Raw genomic sequence first — 22,281 nt, 5'->3', positions numbered from 1 at the left:
CAGCTAGCGCCTGCAAGAGATGACTTATCTAACCAGATGAAAGTTTCGTTTCAGGGCTACGTGCTTTGATCCTTGACATAACATGTTTCGTTCTTGGTTGCGTAGAAGTGCTAACACGCTGTGTTCTCGGGTGTGTGAGGGTGTGTGAGCGTCTTTGTTTCTCCTCTGCGCTGCTTGAGTTAACTGTAATTGAGAATGCATGAATTTGGGGGTTCCCCTTTTATCATTGTTTTGTGGCTCTATCAGCATTCCATATTGCTTTGTGCTTATGACGTCCCTGTGTTTGACTGTACGGATATTCCTGCCGTGACGATCGGCATCTTAATGCGCACCATCCCTGATTTCATCTAAGCATACTTACGTGATATTTGTTTGCACGTTTCCTTGTGCTCTCCTTTGGCCTTCACGAAAACTGTCTGTTTAGGAATTTGATTTCCCAAAGACCATTTCTTTAGAATGTTTGGTGTTTTCTCTTTTAGGGAAGGCAGCCTCTGGAATATTCTGGTGGCTAGGGATTGGATGGTACCAGTTTGTTACTTTGATTTCTTGGCTGAATGTGTTTCTTCTTACGAGGTAAGAAAACCAGTATCATGTCAACTCAATGTTTTTTGTTTGTTTTTGAACATTTATTTACTTAATTTATTTATCTAGAGAAACAGCAAAGGGGGAAGGGCAGAGAGAGAGGGAGAGAGAATCCCAAGTAGGCTCTAGGCTGTCAGCAGAGAGCCAGATGCAGGGCTCAGACTCACGAACCATGAGATCATGGTCTGAGCTAAAGTCAAGAGTCAGACGCTTAACCAACTGAGCACCCCGGGCGCCCCTCAACTGGGTGTTTTAAAGAACTGACTTTGTGGGATGCCTGGGTGGCTCAGTCAGTGAAGTGTCCGACTTCGGCTCAGGTCATGATCTCGTGGTTCGTGAGTTTGAGCCCCGCGTCAGGCTCTGTGCTGACAGCTCAGAGCCTGGAACCTGCCTCAGATTCTGTGTCTCCCTCTCTCTCTGTCCCTCCCTCATTTGCACTGTGTCTCTCTCAAAAATAAACGTTAAAAAAATTGTTATAATAAAATACTGACCTTGTGCTAATTGCAGGACATAATTTGATTTGTTGGGTTTTTTGTTTGGGTTTTGTTTGTTTTTATTTTTTTTTTAATTTATTTTTTTTTTACTGTTTATTTATTTTTGACAGAGAGCATGAGTTGGGGAGGGGCAGAGAGAGAGAGAGGGAGACACAGAATCCGGAGTAGGTTCCAGGCTCTGAGCTGTCAGCACAGAGCCCGATGCGGGGCTCGAACTCACAGACCGCAAGATCATGACTTGAGCCTAAGTCGGACAGTCAACCGACTGCGCCACCCAGGCGCCCCTCTTTTGTTTATTTTTTTAATGTTTGTTCATGACCTGAGCCTAAGTCAGACGCTTAACTGACTGAGGCCCCAGGCACCCCCGATTTGATGTTTTATAATGATTTATGTTCTATTTACATTTTTATAGTTCAGTATATTAATGTCTTGCCTATTTTATATCACTTTATTTTTATTTCTTAATTTTTGAGAGAGAGACGGCACACGCACGTGTGCACATGCCTTTGAGGGGGAAAGGGGCGGAGGGAGAGGATCCTAAGTAGGATCCTGATGCAGGGCTTGGTCTCCCAACTGTGAGATGATAATCTGAGCTGGAATCCAGAGTTGGATGCTTAACCCACTGAGCCGTCCGGGCACCCCTGTGTCACCTAATAGTTTACAAAGTGCTTTCATGTTTTTATTTAATCTTTCAGACCACTTCTGTGAGAAAGGAAAGGCACTGTCATTCTTAGAGTACAGGGGTGACCCAGATCGGGAGGGGGATGGTCAGGACCGGGAGCCAGACCGGGCAGGTCCCCCGGCTCCCAGTGACCTTAGTGTGGCTAGTGACCAAAGCTCTTTAGTGCCCTGCGTGGCACCTTGCATGTCAAGAGTTAGTGAACACAGTCGATGGTTAATATGGGCCAGGAGACATCAGTTTATGGACAGGCTCCCCTGTAGGCGCCGAGGGGGCGCCTGGCTGGCTCAGTCGGGAGTCTGCGACGCTGGAGCTCTGGGTTATGTGTCCGAGCCCCACGTCAGGTGTGGAGCCTACTTTGCGAACAGACGGACAGCTGTAACTGCATTTCTCATACTGTCGACTTTCATTTTGAAGTAAGAGTGGGGTTATTTGGTATAAAATTACGCAGAGAGGTAAAATGGGATGGCGATCCTGCCCTTTCTTTTTCCCAAGGTAATATTTTTCTTTTTATTCCTAGGTGCCTTCGAAACATTTGCAAGTTTTTAATCTTGTTCATTCCATTATTACTTTTACTAGGTAAGTAGAATTCGACCTACTTACCTCAGATGATTAACGGATACACGTAAAGGTGAAAGGAGGGAAAGAGGTGCGGACCTCAGGGCACGTGGTGCAGAGCGTTGTCTGTACATACACGTGCAGCTGGTCCCTCTCCTCTTCTAGGTGCAGGTCTGTCCCTGTGGGGCCAGGGACACTTCCTGTCAGGCCTTCCTGTGTTCAACTGGACACGTGCGCACGGAACCCAGAGGGTGGACGTCCCTGAGGGCACCTTCACACCTGAAGCCCCTCATCTGAGCCCGCCGCCAGAGGTAGCCACCCAGGAAGCCCCCTTCTCCGGCCTTCCCCATCCGTAGTCCTCACAGTAGGTTTTCGTACTGCTGGGAACAGGTGCCCTGCCCTGTGTTGGAAAGTATGTTTAAACACCAGATAGGCAAGGCTTAAGACTTGCTCCTTAAGTGTTCGGAGATAGTTTGGGTGATGCCTATTTAAATTTTCTCATTCCGTTAATTTTAATTAAAAAAAAAAACAAAAAACAAACGTGTACTACTTTGGAAAATACAGAGCGTACGAAGAAGAAAATACAACCCCCCCATGTCTGCCACGTGGGGAAAATCCGTGACGACGGCCATCGTCACGTTGTGTATCCGTAGCGTTTAGGGGACCTTTCACTGTAGTGTTTGGTTTGTGCTTTTGACTTAAAACTGCACTTCAGATTATTTGACGCCAGACGTAGTTCCCCATTTGTGTCGCCGTTGGAACTTGCTGTCCCTGTTGTAGGGCGGCGGCGAGGCTTTCTCCCGGCGTCCGGTGAGCGAGGTGGAAAGGCAGGTGGCCTCGTTGTCTGGACAGTGTCACGGCCACGACGAGAAGCTCCGAGAGCTGGCAGCTGTGCTTCGGAGACTGCAGGCGCGGGTGGACCAGATGGACGGAGACGGCGGCGGGACCCTGTCCCCGGTTAGAAGAGCGGTGGGGCGGCCTTCAGGGGCCACACGTGCTGGCGGACTGTCGGGCTCTGAGGTCGTGCCCAGCAGTTCCCCAGGGTCTGTTCTCTTCGTGGGGATGAAGAGTGGGAGAGGCACGGAGGGGACAGGTGGCCGTGCCAATCGGTCGTTGGGAGCCGTGTGCTGTCCCGTGACTGGGAGCTCCGGCGGGCAGCGCGGAGATCTCGTGCCCGGGTACCCCGCTCTGCAGGTGGCTCCTGGCCTGCGTTTTAATCTGAAAATGGCCTGTCACAATTCAGTGACGTTTCATCTCAGTAGGGATTTGCTTTGCACTTCCTGTCAACACTGATTTGAAAAGTTCAAGTCTGATGTAAAATGTCTCGAGGTCATCAAGCGGTTAAGAGTAGCTGCTTCTCTGTCCGGAACCCTGAAGAGAGTCTTGTTTATTTGGTATATTCTCAAGGAGAGACCTGTCAGTCCACTCTCCCCACGGCTGATGTTTATTTTCTTAGGTTCCAACATGCGTGTTTATTCAGTGTTTAGATACTTTGGATTGAAATCTTTCAAATACGGGTTGCCCCTTGCCCTAACAACCTGCTGTTCCCTCACGTCTCTGGTCTCGACCAAGAGCCCCCTCCCCACTCAGCACCAGAGTCAAGGCGTGAGCCCATCTCCCCTCCCTCACTGGTGCCGCTGGCCTCCAGCCTGGGCACCCCCAAGGCCCTGCGCAGAACCTGGTCCTGCCGTGTCCCTGGGCAAGCCTGCCTCTTGTCTCTAAGTGCCAGCACCCCCACACTTGGCCTCGGGGGAGCACTGCCCACCCCATGGCCCCCGCCCACCACCTTCCCCACCCACCTTTCAAGTCCCTGTCTTCTCACACCTGATGGGGACCAAAAGGAATGTTAGTGGAGTGAATGACCCTTTTCTCAACTCTGGTTTGGCCTGAGGAACATCACTAGTTTTCATTGTGATGTGTTGATAGCATGGGAGGACGCTCAGGTGACAGGGCACAGTTTGCACCTTCTCTGCACGGCCCCCGCTTGCCCCCAGCGTGCCCCCCACCTTGCCCACCGCTTGTCCCCCCGCTTGTTCCCGGCTTACCCCCGCTTGCCACCAGTGTGCCCCCCAGCTTGTCCCCAACTTGCCCCCAGCTTATCTCCTGCTTGCCCCCCAGCTTGCCCCCAGCTTGTCCCCCAGCTTGTCCCCACTTGCCCCCAGCGTGCTCCCCAGCTTGTCCCCAACTTGCCCCCAGCTTATCCCCTGCTTGTCCCCGCTTGCCCCCTGCCAGTCCCCAACTTGCCCCCCAGCTTATCCCCCGCTTGCCCCAGCTTGTCCCCCGTTTGCCCACAGCGTGCCCCCCGCTTGTCCCCTGCTTGTCCCCCGCTTGCCCCCAGCTTGTCCCTTGCTTGACCCCCAGCTTGTCCCTGCTTGTCCCCCACCTTGCCTCCCATTTGTCCCCCGCTTGCCCCCAGCATGCCCCCCAGCTTGCCCCCGCTTGCCCACAGCGCGCCCCCCAGCTTGTCCCCCAGTGTGTCTCCCACTTGCCCCCCACTTGTCCCCAGCCTTGTCCCCCGCTTGTCCCCAGCTTGTCCCCCAGCTTGCCCCCCAGCTTGCCATGCTTGGAGTGTTTGTACCTGCTCAAGGACCATTGGCGTCCTTCGTTGATTCCTCAGTCGTTGCTTATTTTTTGTTTTCTTGACCATAAAGTTGGGATGACTTCAGTCACGTCCCGCCGGCACAGTTATGACTGGTCTGTTCTTGTTGGCCAGGTGAGAACTTTGTAGACGGAAAGGGTGAGTGGGAACTTGGCCCGTTTTTTGCAGACAGGACGGGAATAGTGGGCAGGGTTGAAGCGCGTCCGTCTCGAGGGAGATGCCGGTTTGAAAAATAAAATAGCTGCACTGGATCCGTGATGCACCACCTACGGCAGTCCAGCTGTCCCCGCGGGCGGAACGCTTGTGGGTGAGCAGAGTCAGATCGGGTAGCACGTGGTCCTAGCTGGGGCAGCCCGAAATCCTGTCCCCACCGCGGGGGCGAGAGGACCGTGAAGCCCTTAAGAAAACGGTGGCGAGCTCCTTTGCCTATGGTTTCGTTCCTTCTCTTGTGGAGAAAAGAAACGGTAGCTAAAAGCAACAAAGCCGCAAACAAACCCAAGAATCCGTTTTAGTGTACTACAAATGACCAAATTTTATGCCTCCTGGGCTCGTCTTATTAAGCTTAGGTTATGAGTCAGCGTACGTGCAGATTTGCCCGGTTTGTCTCACGCCGTTTCCAGTATTTACCTGTGTGCAGTGTGAAATGCAGTCTCCTGGGGCTCACCTGTGCTGGAAAACTCTCCTCATCTGACGCGACTGTCTCCCGTGTCTCGTGTTGTGAGCGCGGAGGAGAGCTCACCTGCGCCGCGCTTTGCCCCTTTCCTCCCGGCTGCGCTCTGCAGCCAGGTCACGTGTGGCGCCCGGCCGTGTGGCGCACACCGGGAGCGGCTCACACGGCAGGGGCTGTCCGTGCAGCGTCCCCTGAGAGTCGCCAGGCGCCCACACGTTCGGTCGCATCTGGAGAAGTGGGACTGTGTCGAGCTCCGGGGTTCGGGGCGGGGGGGGGGGGGGTGAGGGCCCTGAGGGACCCTAGGGTGCCAGGCCGTGACCGGGCGCCCTTGAGTGTTTGGGGCTCTGCACGGAAACGACTGCCAGGTCTCGGCTGCTTGTTGGCGCCCCTGTACCATGCGCTCACTGCTGTTCCTTTCCGACCCTTTCCAAGACTGACTCCGTGACCTTCCGCCGGGAGCACGAATCGCGAATCTCAAACCTAGAGGACGTTCTTGGAAAGCTGACACAAAAATCCGAGGTTTGCATTCTCGACCTTTCACTCGCGGCCCCAGCAGTGAGAGGACATCGGGGTCGGCCCCGGCTGTCCCGCTCCTCAGCCTTTAAAGGGCCTCTTTAGGGGGCTTGCTGTCGTCCTTTGTAAAACTGAAAAATCTTTCTCACTGTTGCCTCCCACCCCTGGTAGCTCCCTTTCGTCGCGTTAGCGTGTCCGCCTCACGGACTCCGAGGTATCTGAGGGGGCCCTGAGCTCAGGTGGCAGCGGGGGGACCGAGCCGTGGCCGGCTCTCCAGCTTCCAGGGCCCCTCTTCCTTCTCCATGTCCCACAGCCTCCGCCAGAGCGACTGTGTCTGACAGACCAGATTAATTTTCTGGCGGAAGAGCTGTTATTATCAGGTATTGGTGAAGGCAGAGGAGGGAGGCCAGGATGTCTGCACTGATCTGAGCCAGCGAGACCATGGGGCGCTCAGATTCAGGGTCAGCGGGCGCCTTCGGACCCAGCGTGGGCCGTGGTGCGGCCCTGGGGGTCTTGGGGCAGCTGCCGTGTTCCTGCCCAGGGGAGCCAGGCGAGCTCAGGTCACCCGCTGACCAGGGTCTCTGTGGCACTGAGGAGAGGTGGGCAGCCGGAGAAGGAAGCGAGAGGGCAGGGACGGCCTCCGCTTCGCTCTGTGCCGGGAGGACGCCCGCCTCCGTTCGGTTACAGTTTGAAGAGGCGCAGTTCTCGACTCGCTGTGGTCTCGTTAGCGCCTGCGTCTCTGAACGGACCCTGTTCACCATCACATCTTTGTGTGTGTATTTGTCATTTCCTTATCCTGCCACGTTCAGAAAAGACTTGCCAGAGGTGGTGGCAGTGTTCCACTCCTTGTCCTGGGTGCTGGTTACGGGAGCTGCTTGTTTGGAAAATCCATCAGGCTGTCCCATGTGACGGGCACCGCTCTCTGAATACACATTGTGTGTGTGTGAATAGTTTTCTTTGAAAAAATAAACATCCCTCCCCTGCCAGCTAGCAGGCAGGTCTGGGCTTTGAATTAAAGGGAAAACTCACAGATAAATATGTGTAGTTTCATATGGAGACACGTGGTTAATTGAGTGTCTGATCTATGAAATGCTAGTATGTAACTCTTGTATTTAAACAGATTTCTTTCTCTCACTTTTAGGCCATCCAGAAGGAATTAGAACAGACCAAACTGAGAACAGCTAGGTAGGATAATTTTGAATAAATTAAAATTTTGTCTTCTGTGTTTCCTTGTTGTGTGGGACAGAGCGGTCATTGACAGGACCCCGTGTGCACCTCTAGTTACTGGGCTTTGTGGGTGAACACATTCCCACGGCGTCTTGGTGGGCGACCCTTGGCGGCACGGACGACAGAGAGCCTCCCTGCGGGGCCCCGGTAGGAGGTGGGCTTCTGGGCCTGGACGCGCACCACCTCAGCAGCTTCTCCTGCGGGCCGCCCCTGGCCGTCCAGGACCGCCCTTTTGTAAGGGGCCTTCTCACATACAGGACGGGGGCGCTGTGCCACACCTCTGGGCTGTGTTTTGGCCGCCTAAACAGCCCTGTCCCCAAGCAGTTTCTGGGGGCGTGCTGTTGGGGTCCTCACTGCCCCGGCCTTTTCTCTGGCACCTTTATCGGCTCCCCTGGATTCTTCTGGAAGTACGCCATTCCCTTCCCTTGATACGCTCGAAGCTGCACATTGTTTTCTGCACCCTCCAATTTTATCCATGTGGGCCCTGTGCACACCCCCCCCCCAATTTGTGTTTGTGACACGACACCTGTGCCTTTCTGTCCCTCCTGTCACTCCTGTGGCTCCACGTGGGGGACCAGACGATGAGTTCTAACTTTGCACCTTCCTGTCTCTGGCTCTTAGATCCCGTATCACTATTTTAGACCCCATATATCCTTCCGTCAGGATGGATATGAGTGTTAACAGCACGTCTTAATTCCCTTTCAGAGCCTGTATTTCCACAAGAAGGTTTGTTGCTATGCCGATATGTGGATGCTAAAATGGTTTTCCCGGACTCTCCTGCCCGGAGACATGTAGTGTTGGTGGCTTACCAACCACAGCTGCCTCTAAGCAAATACAATATCACAATATTTTGCGTCATAATGTACAATTTCTACATAAAAATAGGAATTACTAAGACAAACTCTGAAGCCGTACGTTTTTCAGTTCAGTTAACCTGTTCCATTAGCATGAAAATTTCATGTTCAACATTGTAATGGTTGTTGATAAATTTGTCTGATTTTAGATGTCTTTTTTATAGTTTTGAGGAGATAGATACAGGTTTTATTTTTATTATTATTTATTTATTTATTTATTTATTTATTTATTATTCTTTTAACGTCTGTTTATTTTTGAGGGAGAGAGAGTGCCTGATGGCGAGCAGGGCAGGGGCAGAGGGGGAGGGAGACACAGAATCCGAAGCTGTGCTGACAGCTCAGAGCCCAACGTGGGGCTCGAACTCACGGACCGTGAGATCATGACCTGAGCTGAAGTCTGACCCTTAACTGAGCCACCCAGGCGCCCCTATTTATTTCTTTAGAGATGTGGGTTTTAAGTACTAAGTAGTTTTGAGAGCTTTCTCCTGCTACTGACAGCCGCTGGGAGTAAGTAGCATGTGTTAGACATCTTACCTGAACACCGGGGCACGTTTGTGTGTTCATGCGTGCACTGCTGTGGAAGAAGGTCTCTTTGGGATTTGACTTGAAACTTCTAAGTTTCCATGTTAAGGTGGGACAGGTCGCTGTGTTTACAGTATTGACTTGTCTGTGGGGTTGTGGGTCCCTCCACGTGTTTATCGCACGCGTTTACTTTAAGCGTGTGCGACTGGGGACGCCTGACTTCCTTCCTCCTCCCGATTTCCCAGCAGGCTTGAGGAAGAGCCGCACCTCCTTTCCATGGTTAAGCAGCTGGAACTGGAGCTGGGTCATCTGAGATCAGAATTGTCCACGTGGCAGCATTTGAAAACCAGTTGTGAGGAAGTCAGCACGATACACGGAAAGGCAAGTTGTAAAATGTTTTATCGTAGAAAATAAACACTATAGTTGAACTTTTATGTTCATGAACTTCAACTTTCTTTAGAACTTTCATTATATCTTAAGTTGTTTACTTAGGTACGTATTTATTTACTTTGAGAGAGCGTGCAGAGGAGGGGCAGAGAGGATCCCGAGCAGGCCCCATACAGTCAGTACAGTGCAGAGCCCGATGCAAGGCTTCGTCCCACGAACCATGAATGAGATCAGAGTGTGAGCTGAAGTCAAGAGTCGGACGCTTAACCGCATGAGTCACCCTACATCTGCAGTTTTAAACCTTTAAGATGGCATTTAACATTTAACATAAAATAGTTAATATTCAGCTCTCCTGGAATTTCCTCTAGCACATTAGCACCTAGGTGTGCGTCTGTCCACACTTTGTGTGCAGATGGCCACGTGCCAATGTTGGTTTGGCGGCAGGCCATTTTGTACGTCTTTTCACCGGAGTAGATTCGCACGGCACTCTGATGCTTAGCTTCCTGTTGCCACATCTCCCGGTGATGTTTCAGGCCCCAGTTTCTTTGTGCAAAAGAGGAAATCCAGACATTTGTGCTGCATGAAAATGGAAAAAGAAACATTTGAATGGCAAAAGCTATCGTAAGTCAGAGTCGGACAGTAGATTGGGAAAAAGTGTCTGCGACACAGTTGATGAAATCATCTCTGCTCTGCAAAGAGCTCCTGGCATTGGCCACAGCAAAGACAGTGGGGACGTGGGCAAAGCACGTGAGCGGGTCACTCGTTTCCACTCCTCGGGTTTGCAGACGAAAGTGAACACCTGTCCTTCGGCCCTCAAAGTGGCCGCGAGAGGGAGGACAGACCCACCCCCACCCCCCAGCACTGACTCGGGGAGACGGCTTCCTTGTGGCTGGTGGGACTGGGTCCCTCCGCCCTCGTGGGGGAGATCTTGGGGTATCAGCCAGTTACACAGGTGCATCCTCCGAACCTGGCAGCGGCCCGCTTGGGGCCCCCGGCAGCAATGAGAGCGACAGGCAGACGGAAGCGCGGAGGCTGTGAGGAGCCTTGCAGGGTCAGTGCCGGAGGGCTCGCGGGGCTGGAGGCCGTGGCACACCTGTGGCCTGTGAACGAGGGCCGCCGTTCACGCGGGAGCAGGGCGTCCCTAGTGCGGAGCGCTGCGGAGCTGTGCGAGGGGCCAGGTGGGCCTCCCGGCCTCGCTGTGGGACTCCGTGCTTTCTCCTGTGCATCCGTCCGTGCCGCGTCCGTCACGGAGCCAGGGCGGGTAGAGCGAGAGCACGGGGGCGTGGCTGGCACGTGGAAGGTCACACGTGTGTTGTTTACGTGACCGCTTCCTTACCGCGCCGAGGTTGCAGAGCGGGGGCTCCTTCCTCTGTACGCCGGACCCATGAGTCACTCCCCCGGCGATGCCTGCTGAGGGGCGCGTGCAGGGCGACCACGTAGAGGAGCCTCCCTTCCCTCGGCTCTCCTGTAACGTATTCCGACGCTTTTGGAGAGCTCCTCGAGTTTAACGTGAAGGGAGAAAGTTGTCACAGTTACGTTACGGGTTTTGGAGAAGGTCTGTGGTCCTTTCGAGGTGTTAAGGTGACAGAAGTGAAGCTTTTAGATGGTTTGGTTAAAACAGTAAGTTCACGTTCTGCTTACCAATGATTTCACCAGGTGGACGCCCAAGTCAGAGAAACTATCAAGCTCATGTTCTCCGATGAGCAAGGCGGTTCTCTGGAATGGCTGCTACAGAAACTGTCTTCCCGGCTCGTCAGCAAGGGTGATTTGCAGGGTTTGTTGCGGGACTTGGAGCTGCAGGTGCTGGAGAGCGTCACCCGCCACACTTCTGTGACACAGCAGGTCTCCGGCCCTGAGACCGCACCGTCTGCTGCGAATGAGGCCGGGGCTTCTGGGATAACGGAAGCGGTAAGTAGGCAATGGGAAACGTTTGGGGCGTGTATCGTGATGGAACTGATGACCTGGTTACCGAGCGGGCAGATCCCGAGGTCTTACCCGACGAGGGTCCCCCAGGGACGTGGTTGTGGTCGCAGAGGTGCTCGGCGCCGTGTGGGGTGCGGAGAGGGCGCCAGCTCGGCGGGCTGTGGCTGCTCTCGCTGCCGGTCAGCCGCTGCCTGGGGGCCTGGTCTCTGGAGCAGTGACCGTCGTGGCTGTGTGTGGGCCCCGGGTCAAGGGTGGTGCCGTCCCACCCCCACGTGGCGGCCCTGTGGTCTGGCGCGGGGCTGACCCTCCCCGTGCCTGTGAATTCTGCTGCAGTTAACTGAAGATGCCTTTCTAGTAAGACATCGGGCCTTCCTTTCTCTATCGACACCTGAGCCTTGTTTGGCCCCCACTAATGCACGTTGCCTCCGTCCAGCAAGCGCGTGTCCTTGTGAACAACGCCCTGAAGCTGTATTCCCAAGATAAGACCGGCATGGTGGACTTCGCCCTGGAGTCTGGTGGTGAGTACACTGAACACGGTGGTCACCTGCTGGCGGGCTTGCGGACGCGGCCGCTGCTACCTGCCCCGACTCTGTGTGGCCCCGAACCTGCTAGGACTAGGTAGTCCCCGGTGCTCTTGATTTCGCGTGTGGTCAGGTTCTCCCACAGAAGGCCGGTGTTTATGCTCACACGTCCATGGGCGTGAGCCCGTGTAACTGTGGGCATCAGCAAAGTCCCAATTTGGGGGCATTTGAGTAGCTTTTAGATTTTTGTAGCTACGTCAGAGTTTACTGCCACAGAAATATTGCTTAAGTATTTACGATCTTTTGCGTTGTAAGGTGTGTTTTTTTTTAAGTAATGAAGTACAGTAACTGATACCAGAAAAGTGGTTTTTAAACGGTTTCCGAGAGCACTCGATACGTGAACACGTGTTGTTTAGGTGTCCAGTGAGCGATGTTTAAATGCCTGCTGCGTGTGAGGACTGTTCTGCGTCCCGGCCCTACGGGAGCTGTCACTCTGTAGGGGACACAGATGACAGACAGGAAGTAGCCAGTGGTACCTGTCCGTGAAAACGGCTGCTGAATACATAGAGCGATGGGGATGCTGTTCTGGTTCCGCAAAGAAATCAAGGAGAAAATTGTGGTCCGTTAGGTCGGGGAGGTGCTGCGTGCCCGCGTGCCCAGGCTCAGGGCCCAGGTGTATTTGGAGGAACAGAATTGCGGTTTAGTGGGGCGCCCGGTGGGCTCAGTTGGTAGATCGTGGGACTCTTGATCTCCAGGTCATGAGTTTAAGCCCTGCGTTGGGCTTCATGCTTCGTGAGGCCTACTTAAAAAAGTGGAATTAAATTCAAAAAATGAACCAAGAATTTAAGAGGACTGTGGTTTGGTGAAGTGGTTCGCACGCTTCCCGTCACCTGCCTCCTCGGGGACGTTCGGGACAGCGCCTGGATCAAACACAGAGCGTCTCTGTGAAGAAATGGGCCTATGTCCATGCCACACGAGACAGGTCGAGACTCCAGGTGACATGATGTCTGTTCGGGGAAGGTTTGGCCACCATGTGTGTAAGAGAAAATCTTAGTTTTCTGAGTTTTTAAAGTTTAGGAATTGCAGACCAAGGGTTAGCAGACCAACATTTTCTCTTAGGAGGTTCTTTTTTAGAGCGAGGGTGTGCACGTGTGGTCTGGGGCAGAGGGAGAGAGAGAGAATCTTCAACAGGCTTCACCCACACGGAGCCCGACACGGGGCTCAATCCCATCGCCCTGGGACGCTCAACCGACTGCGCCACCCGGGTGCCTGACACAGAGGGTCTTGCCACGCGGTGGCCAGTGCCAGCGTCGGGGAGCCCTGCACGGCAGCAGGGACACGGTTTACCCTAACCCAGCCCTTGAGGAAACCCGAGCGACGCCTCTGGTCAGGAGCCTGGTCCCCGCTGGCTGCACTGCAGCTGCGGCCGTGACGCCGGCCGTCTGTGTCTCTGCAGCGGCGCCACGTGCTGGCCCGGAGCCTCTGTTGCCAGCAAAATCCTCGATGTTCTTCTGATGCTGAATGGGAGTCAGGAAGGCCATCGACTCTCCTGTGTGTGTATTTTGTTGAGAAGGACTGTTCTGGAATATCGTGATAAACACGTTTTTGAAATTCAGTGATCGATGAAGAAACTATTTGCAATTCTGAGACCTCAAATGCTCTTCTAAGCATTCGGCTGGGTCATTGTTTTCTTAGAAGCATAACTAATCCTTACAGATTTGTATGTCATTAATTTGGAATTTGGGCAGTTTTGATGAGGTTGAACTGAAGGTTCTGTCACTGCGCAAGGCATTTGTCGACTCTATTTTTTACAGTGTCTGTACTTAAGGACGCTTTTTGTTTTCAGCGAGGATAGGATGTTTAAAGACACAATACAAAGGTTCAGAAATTCAAGTCTGTTGATCAGTGAGGTCAGAATCACTTTCTCTTCTTGTTTGAGTTCCCAGCGCCCAGGTGTGCCCCCCACAGTCAGGGGAAGCGCCCGCACGTGCGCGCCTGTGTAGGTGTCCTGAGGGGTTTGATGGACAGCCACACTCGGGAGCCACGGCCTCTTAGGATGCAAGCTTCTCGGGAGCTGGTATTTGCATGTATGACGTTTTAATTTGTTGTTGTTCCCCACGCCAGCTCATGTGCTTTGCCAGCAGCATCCTGTCTGCCCTGTTTCCTGTTGAGGGGCAAACTGGACTTTTATTTTCTTTTCTTTTCTTTTTTTTTTTTTTTTTTTAACACTTCTTTTTTATGGAGATACAATTCACATAACCTAAGCTTCACCCTTTGAAAAGCGTCTGATGTGGCGAGTTCGTGCTCGCTGTGTCGTGCAGCCGTCTCGCTCCAGAATACTCGTGTTACTCCAAGGAGACACCTGGACCTGGTAGCACACGCCCCGCCCCGCCCCCTGCCGTTCCCTGAGCAGCTGCTGATCAATCGTGTCCCATCGCTGTGGCCTGTCCACAGTAGGCCCTCTGAGAGCAGACGCACCTGTCAGGCAGCTCTGGTGCCTGTCGACTTGTCATTTATTTAGAAAGAGGAACAAAAGCTCGTTGAGAGTCACCGTAGTGCAGACGGGGGGCTTCCCTTGTGTCCCGAAGCGGCTGCAGACTCTGAATGCCCGGCTTGGCAGAAGAGGGAGCGAGCCTGGGGCCCATCATAGAGTAGACGGTTCCCTGTGGACACAGAGACCTGCCCGTGAGCCCCCGCGGCGGGGACGGGCCCCCCGTGACCGCTTTCCCGGAGGCCGGTGCAGACACCCAGGCAGCTCCGACGTCTGCTTTCAGGTGGAAGCATCCTGAGCACTCGCTGCTCGGAGACGTATGAGACCAAGACCGCACTGATCAGCCTCTTCGGGATCCCGCTCTGGTACTTCTCCCAGTCCCCCCGCGTCGTGATCCAGGTGAGCTGGCCGGCCCGGGGTCCGCGCACAGCCCCCGGCACCACCCCGATACCTCCGATCCCCTCGCCGTGCTCGCGTGCCCTCGTCCGCGAGTCTGTCCCCGCGGTCCCCGCAGAGGCGATGCTCCGCTGTGGCCATGCTCACGGCCGAGGGCCTTCCCTCGGGAGACAAGCTCGCGCTTTCTCGGTCTTTACAGAGGCAGAGCAGGTGGACACGGTCGCACCTCAAGGAAGGTGCCCCCACGGGACTGAGCCCCGGGGGCCTGGGGGGCCCGTGCTCACACAGCATTTGCGGCTGCCTCTGTCCGGCGTGTCCGCGGGCTGCCCTCAGCACACGCTGCTGCTCCGCGCCCGTTTTACACGGTCCGTCCCAAAGACTCGGGGAGGAGTTTCAACTGTATGTTGGTTTCCCTCCAGTTCTGAGATGCTGCCTTGTGTTAATGACAGTTTTGAAGAAAGGTCAAACGCTTCCTTTTGTGGGAACTGTGCACAGGATAGCTGTCTTTCGCTTGGAAACACATCCAGTCTTAGAGAATTCGTGAATTCCTGTGAACATTAAGTATCGGTAAACTTAACATTTCGGAGCTCGGGTGCTGTCCCGGTAGCCTGGCTGTGGTCTGGTGCGCGGGACCGGCTTCCCTTCAGTCCTGAGCGCGTGTCGGGCGCCGCAGCCCATCTGGCGGGGTGCCCATCGCTGCAGGCGGGTGGACCCCACGGCGGGTGCGCACCCTCAGGCGCGGGGCGGACGGCTGCGTGCCCCTGCACCGGTTTGTGGGCGCTCCCGGGACCCCGGCAGGTGCTGCCTTGGCTGCAGGGTGGGGCCGTTTGCCATCATAACAGTTCAGAGGTCTTGATGTTCCTGTCGTCCCCCCGGTACCACACTGGCCCACGGCAGTCGTGCCCGCTCCGCCGACTGGATCGGTGGCACTCTGTGTTAGACGTGCGTGAGGAAGGGACTGCTCTGTGAGGAGCACCCACACGGGAACCTGGACGGGGAGGCTGCACGTGAGGCACTGGTGCCTGCAGACACAGGACCGACTCCTACCTCCACAACCAAGGCAGGGCAGCCGAGAGGGTGTCCCCCAGCCCCCCAGGGCCCAGGCCCAGACCTTTTTGTAGAGGGCACAGCCAGGGCTCACTGAATGGTGCCACCCTCCAGGGTGCTGGGGAAGCTGTTCCCAGTGAGGGCACCCTCCGTGCACAGAGCTTAACCCTTGAGGTCCCAGTCCATTTGCACAGGGCAGGTACGGAGGATACATAAATCAGGAACGAGGGATCAACCAAAACTGAGTACAGGCGTGAGCAAATACACAGGTGTCGCTGTGTCTGTCCCTTCCCGTCCTGCTCCAGCTCACGAGCAGCTGCCTGCCAGGGACCCTGCCTCGTTCACTTGGTGCTTTCTGGCCAGCACAGTGCATGCACCAGGCCCCCCGTCACAGGCATGGTGGCTTCTGTCACAAAAATATCCCTACGCCTGTGTCGTTTTGTATTTTGCCAGTGTATCTTAGGGACAGCAGAGGGTAGCTGGGTCAGAGGGTAGATGCCGGGACGGGCTCTGCCGGATAGCGCCAGGTTACGGAGGGGCACGTTCTAACCGGCGTGCGTTAGAGTCAACGCTGCCCCCGGTTCAACGACAGACACTGTCAAACCCGTGCATTATTGTTGATCCTTTCGGTGAAAAAGGGTAACCACCTGTCGTTTGAATTTGTATTTCTATTGTTATTACGTACCATGCAGCATCTTTTCATATGTTTGAGGACCATTTAAATTTACTTCTTTTAAAAAATGAGTTTGTCTTGTCTATTTTCATCTAAGGTGATGGTTACCTTAACTTTTATGAAACTCATTAACATACTGGAGATCGTCACCCTCTGGAGTTTAAGTTGCGAAGGCCTTTCCGCATTTTGCCTTTTGATTTTGCTTATGATGGCTGTTTACCGTGTAGAAGTTTGTTTATTACTACATCGGTATTACTAGTATCTTGTCGTTGCTGTGCGTTAAGTTTCAGATTGTCAGATACGTTCTTCAGGGCTCGTGCAACCTGCAGTTGACCCTCAACGACGGGTTTGAGCTGTGCGGGTCCACTTCTGCACTGTCCTCCCCCTCACGAGCTCTGTGGTGCTGCTTCTCTCTAGTTTATTTCGTTGTAAGAGTACAGTGTATCGCCCATGCGGAAAGTGTGTGTTGCCCATGCAGCAAGCCCTCTGGCCGCCTGTAGGCTGTCAGTAAAGGTGCCGGGGAGCCAGAGATTATTCGTGGGGTCTTCACCGTGCAGGCAGCTAGTACCCCAGCCCCCGTGCCGTTCTGGGGTCACGTGTATTAAGTTTTTGGTTTTTGCCTTTTCCCTAGCCTGACATCTATCCAGGCAACTGCTGGGCATTCAGGGGCTCCCAGGGGTACCTCGTGGTGAGGCTGTCCATGGAGATCCACCCGACCACCTTCACTCTGGAGCACATACCAAAGACGCTGTCGCCCACGGGCAACATCACCAGCGCCCCCAAGGACTTCGCGGTCTATGTGAGTGAGCCTCGTCCCGGCTCTCCCCTCCCTTCAGTTCCGGAACCTCCCTCCGATGAGCCCAGAAGAGGCTGTCGACACAAGTCTGTGTCTCCGGCCCCTGTCCCCCCGTCAGTGCTCTGAGCAGGTTACATGCGGAGGGAGACGGTCCAGTCTGCCTCCGGGAGGCCAGCGGGCGTGGACTGTGCTCGCTGCCCCCCGCTCTGTGGGAGTGCTGCCCTCAGGACCAGTCCCTCCAACCCGGAGAGTTCTGTGTCTAGAGAACGTTTGCCCGTTCGGCCATAAAGGCGGGCATGACAACTATGCGCTGCTGAACTTAGAGAAAACCACCAAACACGAAAGTTGGAGAAAGAGCCCCCAGAATCCCAGCACCCAGAGAACTCGTTGTTCATATCCTGGCGTTTTCTGCCCTGTCCACTTTTTTCCCTGTAAAAGATACAGCCGAGACGGCACAGTTTGTATCTTGTGATGGCGACAAACGCTTTGTGCGCATCTTTACGTGAAACACCGTCACGTAGCGAGGCGCTCGCGTACCTTTCCGCTTCTCCCGCTGTCGCCGCAGCTTCTGTGTTTGGGGCCGGCGGCCGTACCCGCGGTCCCCCTCCCCCCCCGCCCCCCGCAGACTGGACGCTCACAGTGGCACCACCGTGTACCTAGTGGCGGGGGGCGGAAGGGGGGCGTGAGCGTGCCCTGGCCAGTGCTTCGCCTCCCTGAGCCCTCTGGTCCTAACCTCCACTAGCCTGGCCGGTAAAAACGGCCTACTTGGTCTGCGTTTCTGTGTTTCACACGCATGTTTCCTCTTTTGTAGGTTCATTTTGTTTTTATTCATTTATCTTCCGGGAGTCTTAGTTTCCTTAAGCACATCTGAGCTTTTTCCACATAGAAACGCCTGTCACGCGTCCCTCTTACAGACACGCTTCCCAGTGTGCGTCCCGATGCTGCACGTAGCCACCTCTGCTCGTCCTCTGTCACTGCCCACGCTTCGCACGGAAGTCCTTTCCCGCTCTGACCCACCCTGACAGTCGCCTGTACTTCCCGCTGGCTGCTTCCTTGATGCGCCAAAATACAAACAAAATTCACCCCTTAGCCCCGTTGAGGTGCGGTTTGCTGGATCCGGCGCGTTCGCGAGGCTGTGCCGCTGCCGCGCCATCCTCACGGAACTCCGTCTTCCCAAACCGAGCCTCCGTCCCTGTTCCGCACTAGCTCCTGGCGCCCCGTCTGCCCTCGTGCGAGTCGGCCTCCCGCGGCTTCACGGCCTGCTGAGCCGCCGTCATTTTCCCGGGCTCATCCGATGCCCTGGGGCTCCGCTGTGGCGTGTGCAGCGCCGCGGGCCGGGCGGTCACAGAGGGGTGCCTGCGGTCCGTCCCTCCTCCCTTGCTAGCTTGCCGGTTCCAGCTGTGCTTTTCCCTGTCCACGTCCGAGAGGAACAGTACCTCCCTCGGGGGCCTGTCGTGAGCTGTGTGGTTGTGGAACGCCCCGCATTTCCCAGGTCTTCTGGAGAAGGCCTTATTCCTGCTTTAATCTTCCCAGATCGTGTAGAAGGAGAGCAGTCTTCGTTAACGCGGTGTCGTTTTTCCATTTGTTAACGACTGTGTGGCTTTGGTCTCAGGGACTAGAAAACGAACACCAGGAGGAAGGACGGCTCCTGGGACGGTTTACATACGATCAAGACGGGGAGTCCCTCCAGATGTTCCACGCGCCGGTAAGCACTTGCGTGGCTCGGCCCGGCCCGTAGCTTCCCGGGGCCCGACCCGCACTCCGCCTGCTCTCGGCTCAGCGGGACCCCGCCGGCCTCAGCAAAGCTGCCCGGTGGGGTCCGTGGGCATCAGCCTGAGCGAGTGACCCTGAGCCTCCTGACTTTTCCCAGAGGAGCCTTCTTAGCGTATATTTGGTTCCACGTGCATGTGTCCCGTTGCTGAAGCCGAAGGTAAATCTGGGGCCCGCTAGGAGTCCCGTTTCTACCTGAGCTGCGTGTCCTAGGATACGTGACTTAGTTCATCCTCCAGCTTGACCGCTTACTCTCAAATATCACTGTCGGGAAAGTGATCAGGCTTGGGGTGTTAATGTGGATAATTGTGATTTCCTCCCCACCTTGTGATTCCAGAAAAGACCCGAGAGAGCTTTCCAAATAGTGGAACTTCGGATTTTCTCTAACTGGGGCCATCCGGAATACACGTGTCTGTATCGGTTCAGAGTCCACGGGGAACCCATCAAGTAAAGATCCTGCTGTCAGTTCTTGTACATCTTGTATATACTGGGACAGCCTGAGACACTGGAACCCTTTGTGAACCAGGGCACGTGGAGTAACAGGATACTGTCGCCCCTAAATAAACGCCACCGACTGCCACTGGGAGTGGACGCCCTGCTTGCTCTTGTGTCCACAGAAAACACTGCATGTCGAATGCGTAGTTTCACCGAGGTCTGCCAGCGACAGCCGACCTCTGTGGAGATTCCTTTGAATGTGTGGGTCACAAAGACACATGTGTTGTTTTGGGGATTTGTTTTTGAACACGAAGCTCTTGATACTTGTATTTTCTTGACATCAGGAACAAAGCAAATGAAATTAAAAGGTCGAAGTGTTTGAAGCTTTGATATTTAGCCTTTCACTGGCCCTTCTCAAGGACTTTCGGGGGCAGATCGATTTCATGTGTTTGATCCAGCACACGTTTCTTTCAGGGAAAAACCGCGTCACTGAGTTTCGGTTGTGAACTCCTTTTTTCCAGGGTAGGATTTTTCCCTTTATCCCGCACCAGGTGGGGAAATTCCTGCAATGTGTTTTTCTGCTTAGTCTGTTTTACTGTGGGCTGAAGGGGGGGGCGGGGGTCTCACATGAAAGGGGGTGGTCTGGATCTAAATGGACACATCAGTCGAGCTCTCAGGTCTCAAGGAGGCTCATCCCCCCGGGGGCTGTCCCCGAGTCTGCGCGGTGTCCGAGGGAGCCGGGACACCGGGACACCCAGGCTTGTGGGTGTCGTCCGCGTCTGGTTTGAATTTTGCTGCAGAGTTGAACACTAACCTGCTCCCTGTCTTTCCGAGTCTGAAATTTTTCCTCCACTGACGGTTATCCAAGGGGATTGTTCAGGGTAGCAAATTCATGAAACCATAACATTTTGTGGTTATACTTTTTCTCACAGTGGCACTTTCTTCCCGCCCCCAGCCGGGATTTGCCTCTTACTATGGCTGTCGGCCGTTCTCAATTCCTTGAGACTCATTTTGTTTCTAGTTAATATTTAATATTTAGACTATTTTACTGAGCAGACTTTATAAATGAGATATCTGCAAGGCACTTAAAGTGTTACAGATGTTTTAAAAATTATTTAAGTTTTATTGGTTAAGACCGTTCTTTTGGTGTTCTCATAAATACTGTATTTTCAGAAAAAGAAAATGATGGTGCTGACTGGTTTTCTGAAGAGTTTTATGTATATTGCACAACAGTCCTCAGATACATAAAAACTACACAAAGTAGCATTTTTTTCACTCTTCTTAGAATTGGGACTAACTGATGCCTATGCAGTTAAGTCAGATAAAATGTATACAGATGTTTCATATATTACGGGATAAATCTATAAATCAAAATTTCCTATATAAAACTAAATTTGGGAGTTGGGTGGAAGTATTTTGAATATTTATTTTTAAAGATGCAAGATAGGACTTTGTGCGCGGTATTTTTGTAAATGCTTTTCAAAACACTTGTCTTTGGTAGTGCTGCTTTTGCTGCCACCAAATTGATAAGATGCTATTGAAATGTTTAAATAAAGAGTTTAAATTTTTAAAAGTGCATGTGATGTTTCGAATGCATAATAAATGGTGTCTTTTCTCAGTTTGCTCTGTTCCTGCCCGTGGGGTGTGGGGCGATGACGCTTGCGAGTTCTAGAGACGTCCCCTTGGGAAACGAGGTGAATTGTAGACAGGGTTGCCGGACAAGGAGAAAATCGGGAAGAAGAGGAGGTGGATCTCCTCCAAGGGACAGCTGCGTCATCAGGGCACCTGCTGCCAAAGACGGGTTTGGGACGGGAGTTCATTTTTAAGTCTGACCCGGGATTGGTTCATTCAGTCAACACCTCCTGAAATGCCTACCGCGTGCGTGAGGCCCTGGGCTGAGAATCCCTAGGGAGCCAGGACAGAGCGCCTCTTCGGCGAGAGCTGAAGCCGCAAGAGCTGAAGCGGCGGGAGGAAGCAGCACAGCACCTCGGTGGCGGGGCACGAGGCCTCCGCCCGGAGGGGACCCTGGAGGCCAGGACCCCCAGGGGAAGGCTGCACCTGCGTCTCCCTGACTGTCGGTTTGCGGGTTCCGCTGTTTTTGCCCTTCTGGAAACACTATGCCCCCTAGCAAAAATAGGTGTATACTTCGCTGTTGTGTACGTGAGACAAATGACCGCGTACTCCACTTAACAGCGCTGTGCCTCCCTTTTTTCCATTGTGAAACATACCTGGAGATCTGTCACAAAGGAACTTTAAAGAAAATAGCAATACCATTGGGGATTTAATGGTTACTGATCTAGGGACCTTTGTTTGCATCATCTATAGGAACAATAGGTTACAAACAAGGACTCTGTAATCAACATCCTCCGGGGTCTGGAGTTGGCTGACACTGAAATCCAACTGGGATGCAGTTGTGCCCCCCCCCCCCCCATGCAGTCCCTGTCTCCATCCCTGTCCCCAGAACCCATCCACTGTCCCCATCCCTGTCCCCAGCCTCCATCTGTGTCCTCATCCCCTGCTCCCATCCTTGTCCCTGTCCCCATAACCCATCCTCTGTCCCCAGCCTCCGTGTCCCCATCTCTGTCCCCATCACCCATCCTCTGTCCCATTCTTGTCCCTGTCCCCAGAACCCATCCACTGTCCCCATCCCCAGCCTCCATCTGTGTCCTCATCCCATCTCCATCCCCTGTCCCTGTCCCCATAACCCATCCTCTGACCCCAGCCTCTATCTGTGTCCCCATCCCTGTCCCCAAAACCCACCCTCTCCCCATCCCCGTCCACAGCCGCCATATGTGTCCTCGTCCCCTGCCCCCATCCCTGTCCTGTCCTTGTCCCCATCTCCCACCGGACTTGCAGCTCTGTGTTAACAGGTGCTTCTGCGTCCAAGCGAGCCGGCGACTCGAGCGATGACGTGTCATCTCGACTTCGACCTCTCTTTGGCCCCAAACCCGGGCCAAATCAGGACCCTCACCTCCCCTGCACGGCCCGCGCCCGAAAGCGTGAAAACACAGCTTTTATTTAGGAATCTTTGCGTCCCAACGATGGCTGAAATGCCGCTTGTTTCGCCTCAGGCCACCCTCCCCAGCCCCGCGCCGCTCAGCCTCAGTTTCTCCCCCGCAGCGCCCCAGAACCCGGTCGTCACGT

At 54.1% G+C, this 22,281-nt stretch overlaps 1 protein-coding gene across 16 annotated transcripts in view; it reads left to right on the top strand.

Moving 5' to 3' along the window:
* Window positions 1–20,713, top strand: part of SUN1 (Sad1 and UNC84 domain containing 1) — a 52,649-nt gene extending 31,936 nt beyond the window's left edge. For all 16 annotated transcript variants that reach the window (XM_019422385.2, XM_019422386.2, XM_019422382.2 and 13 more), the window contains 13 exons: window positions 480–573; window positions 2,276–2,334; window positions 2,479–2,624; window positions 3,094–3,270; window positions 6,015–6,101; window positions 7,237–7,280; window positions 8,944–9,079; window positions 10,742–10,993; window positions 11,442–11,526; window positions 14,304–14,419; window positions 16,768–16,935; window positions 18,545–18,637; window positions 19,040–20,713. In XM_019422385.2, the coding sequence (XP_019277930.1) occupies window positions 480–573; window positions 2,276–2,334; window positions 2,479–2,624; window positions 3,094–3,270; window positions 6,015–6,101; window positions 7,237–7,280; window positions 8,944–9,079; window positions 10,742–10,993; window positions 11,442–11,526; window positions 14,304–14,419; window positions 16,768–16,935; window positions 18,545–18,637; window positions 19,040–19,153 (1,571 nt within the window). In that variant the 3' untranslated portion in view covers window positions 19,154–20,713. The remainder of the gene's footprint in view (window positions 1–479; window positions 574–2,275; window positions 2,335–2,478; window positions 2,625–3,093; window positions 3,271–6,014; window positions 6,102–7,236; window positions 7,281–8,943; window positions 9,080–10,741; window positions 10,994–11,441; window positions 11,527–14,303; window positions 14,420–16,767; window positions 16,936–18,544; window positions 18,638–19,039) is intronic.
* The last annotated feature ends 1,568 nt before the right edge of the window (window positions 20,714–22,281 follow it).

This window comes from Panthera pardus, unplaced genomic scaffold (assembly GCF_024362965.1).
Source record: "Panthera pardus isolate Hobbes unplaced genomic scaffold, ASM2436296v1 HiC_scaffold_4, whole genome shotgun sequence".
Taxonomy (NCBI): domain Eukaryota; kingdom Metazoa; phylum Chordata; class Mammalia; order Carnivora; family Felidae; genus Panthera; species Panthera pardus.
This window is presented reverse-complemented; position numbering and strand designations above follow the sequence as displayed.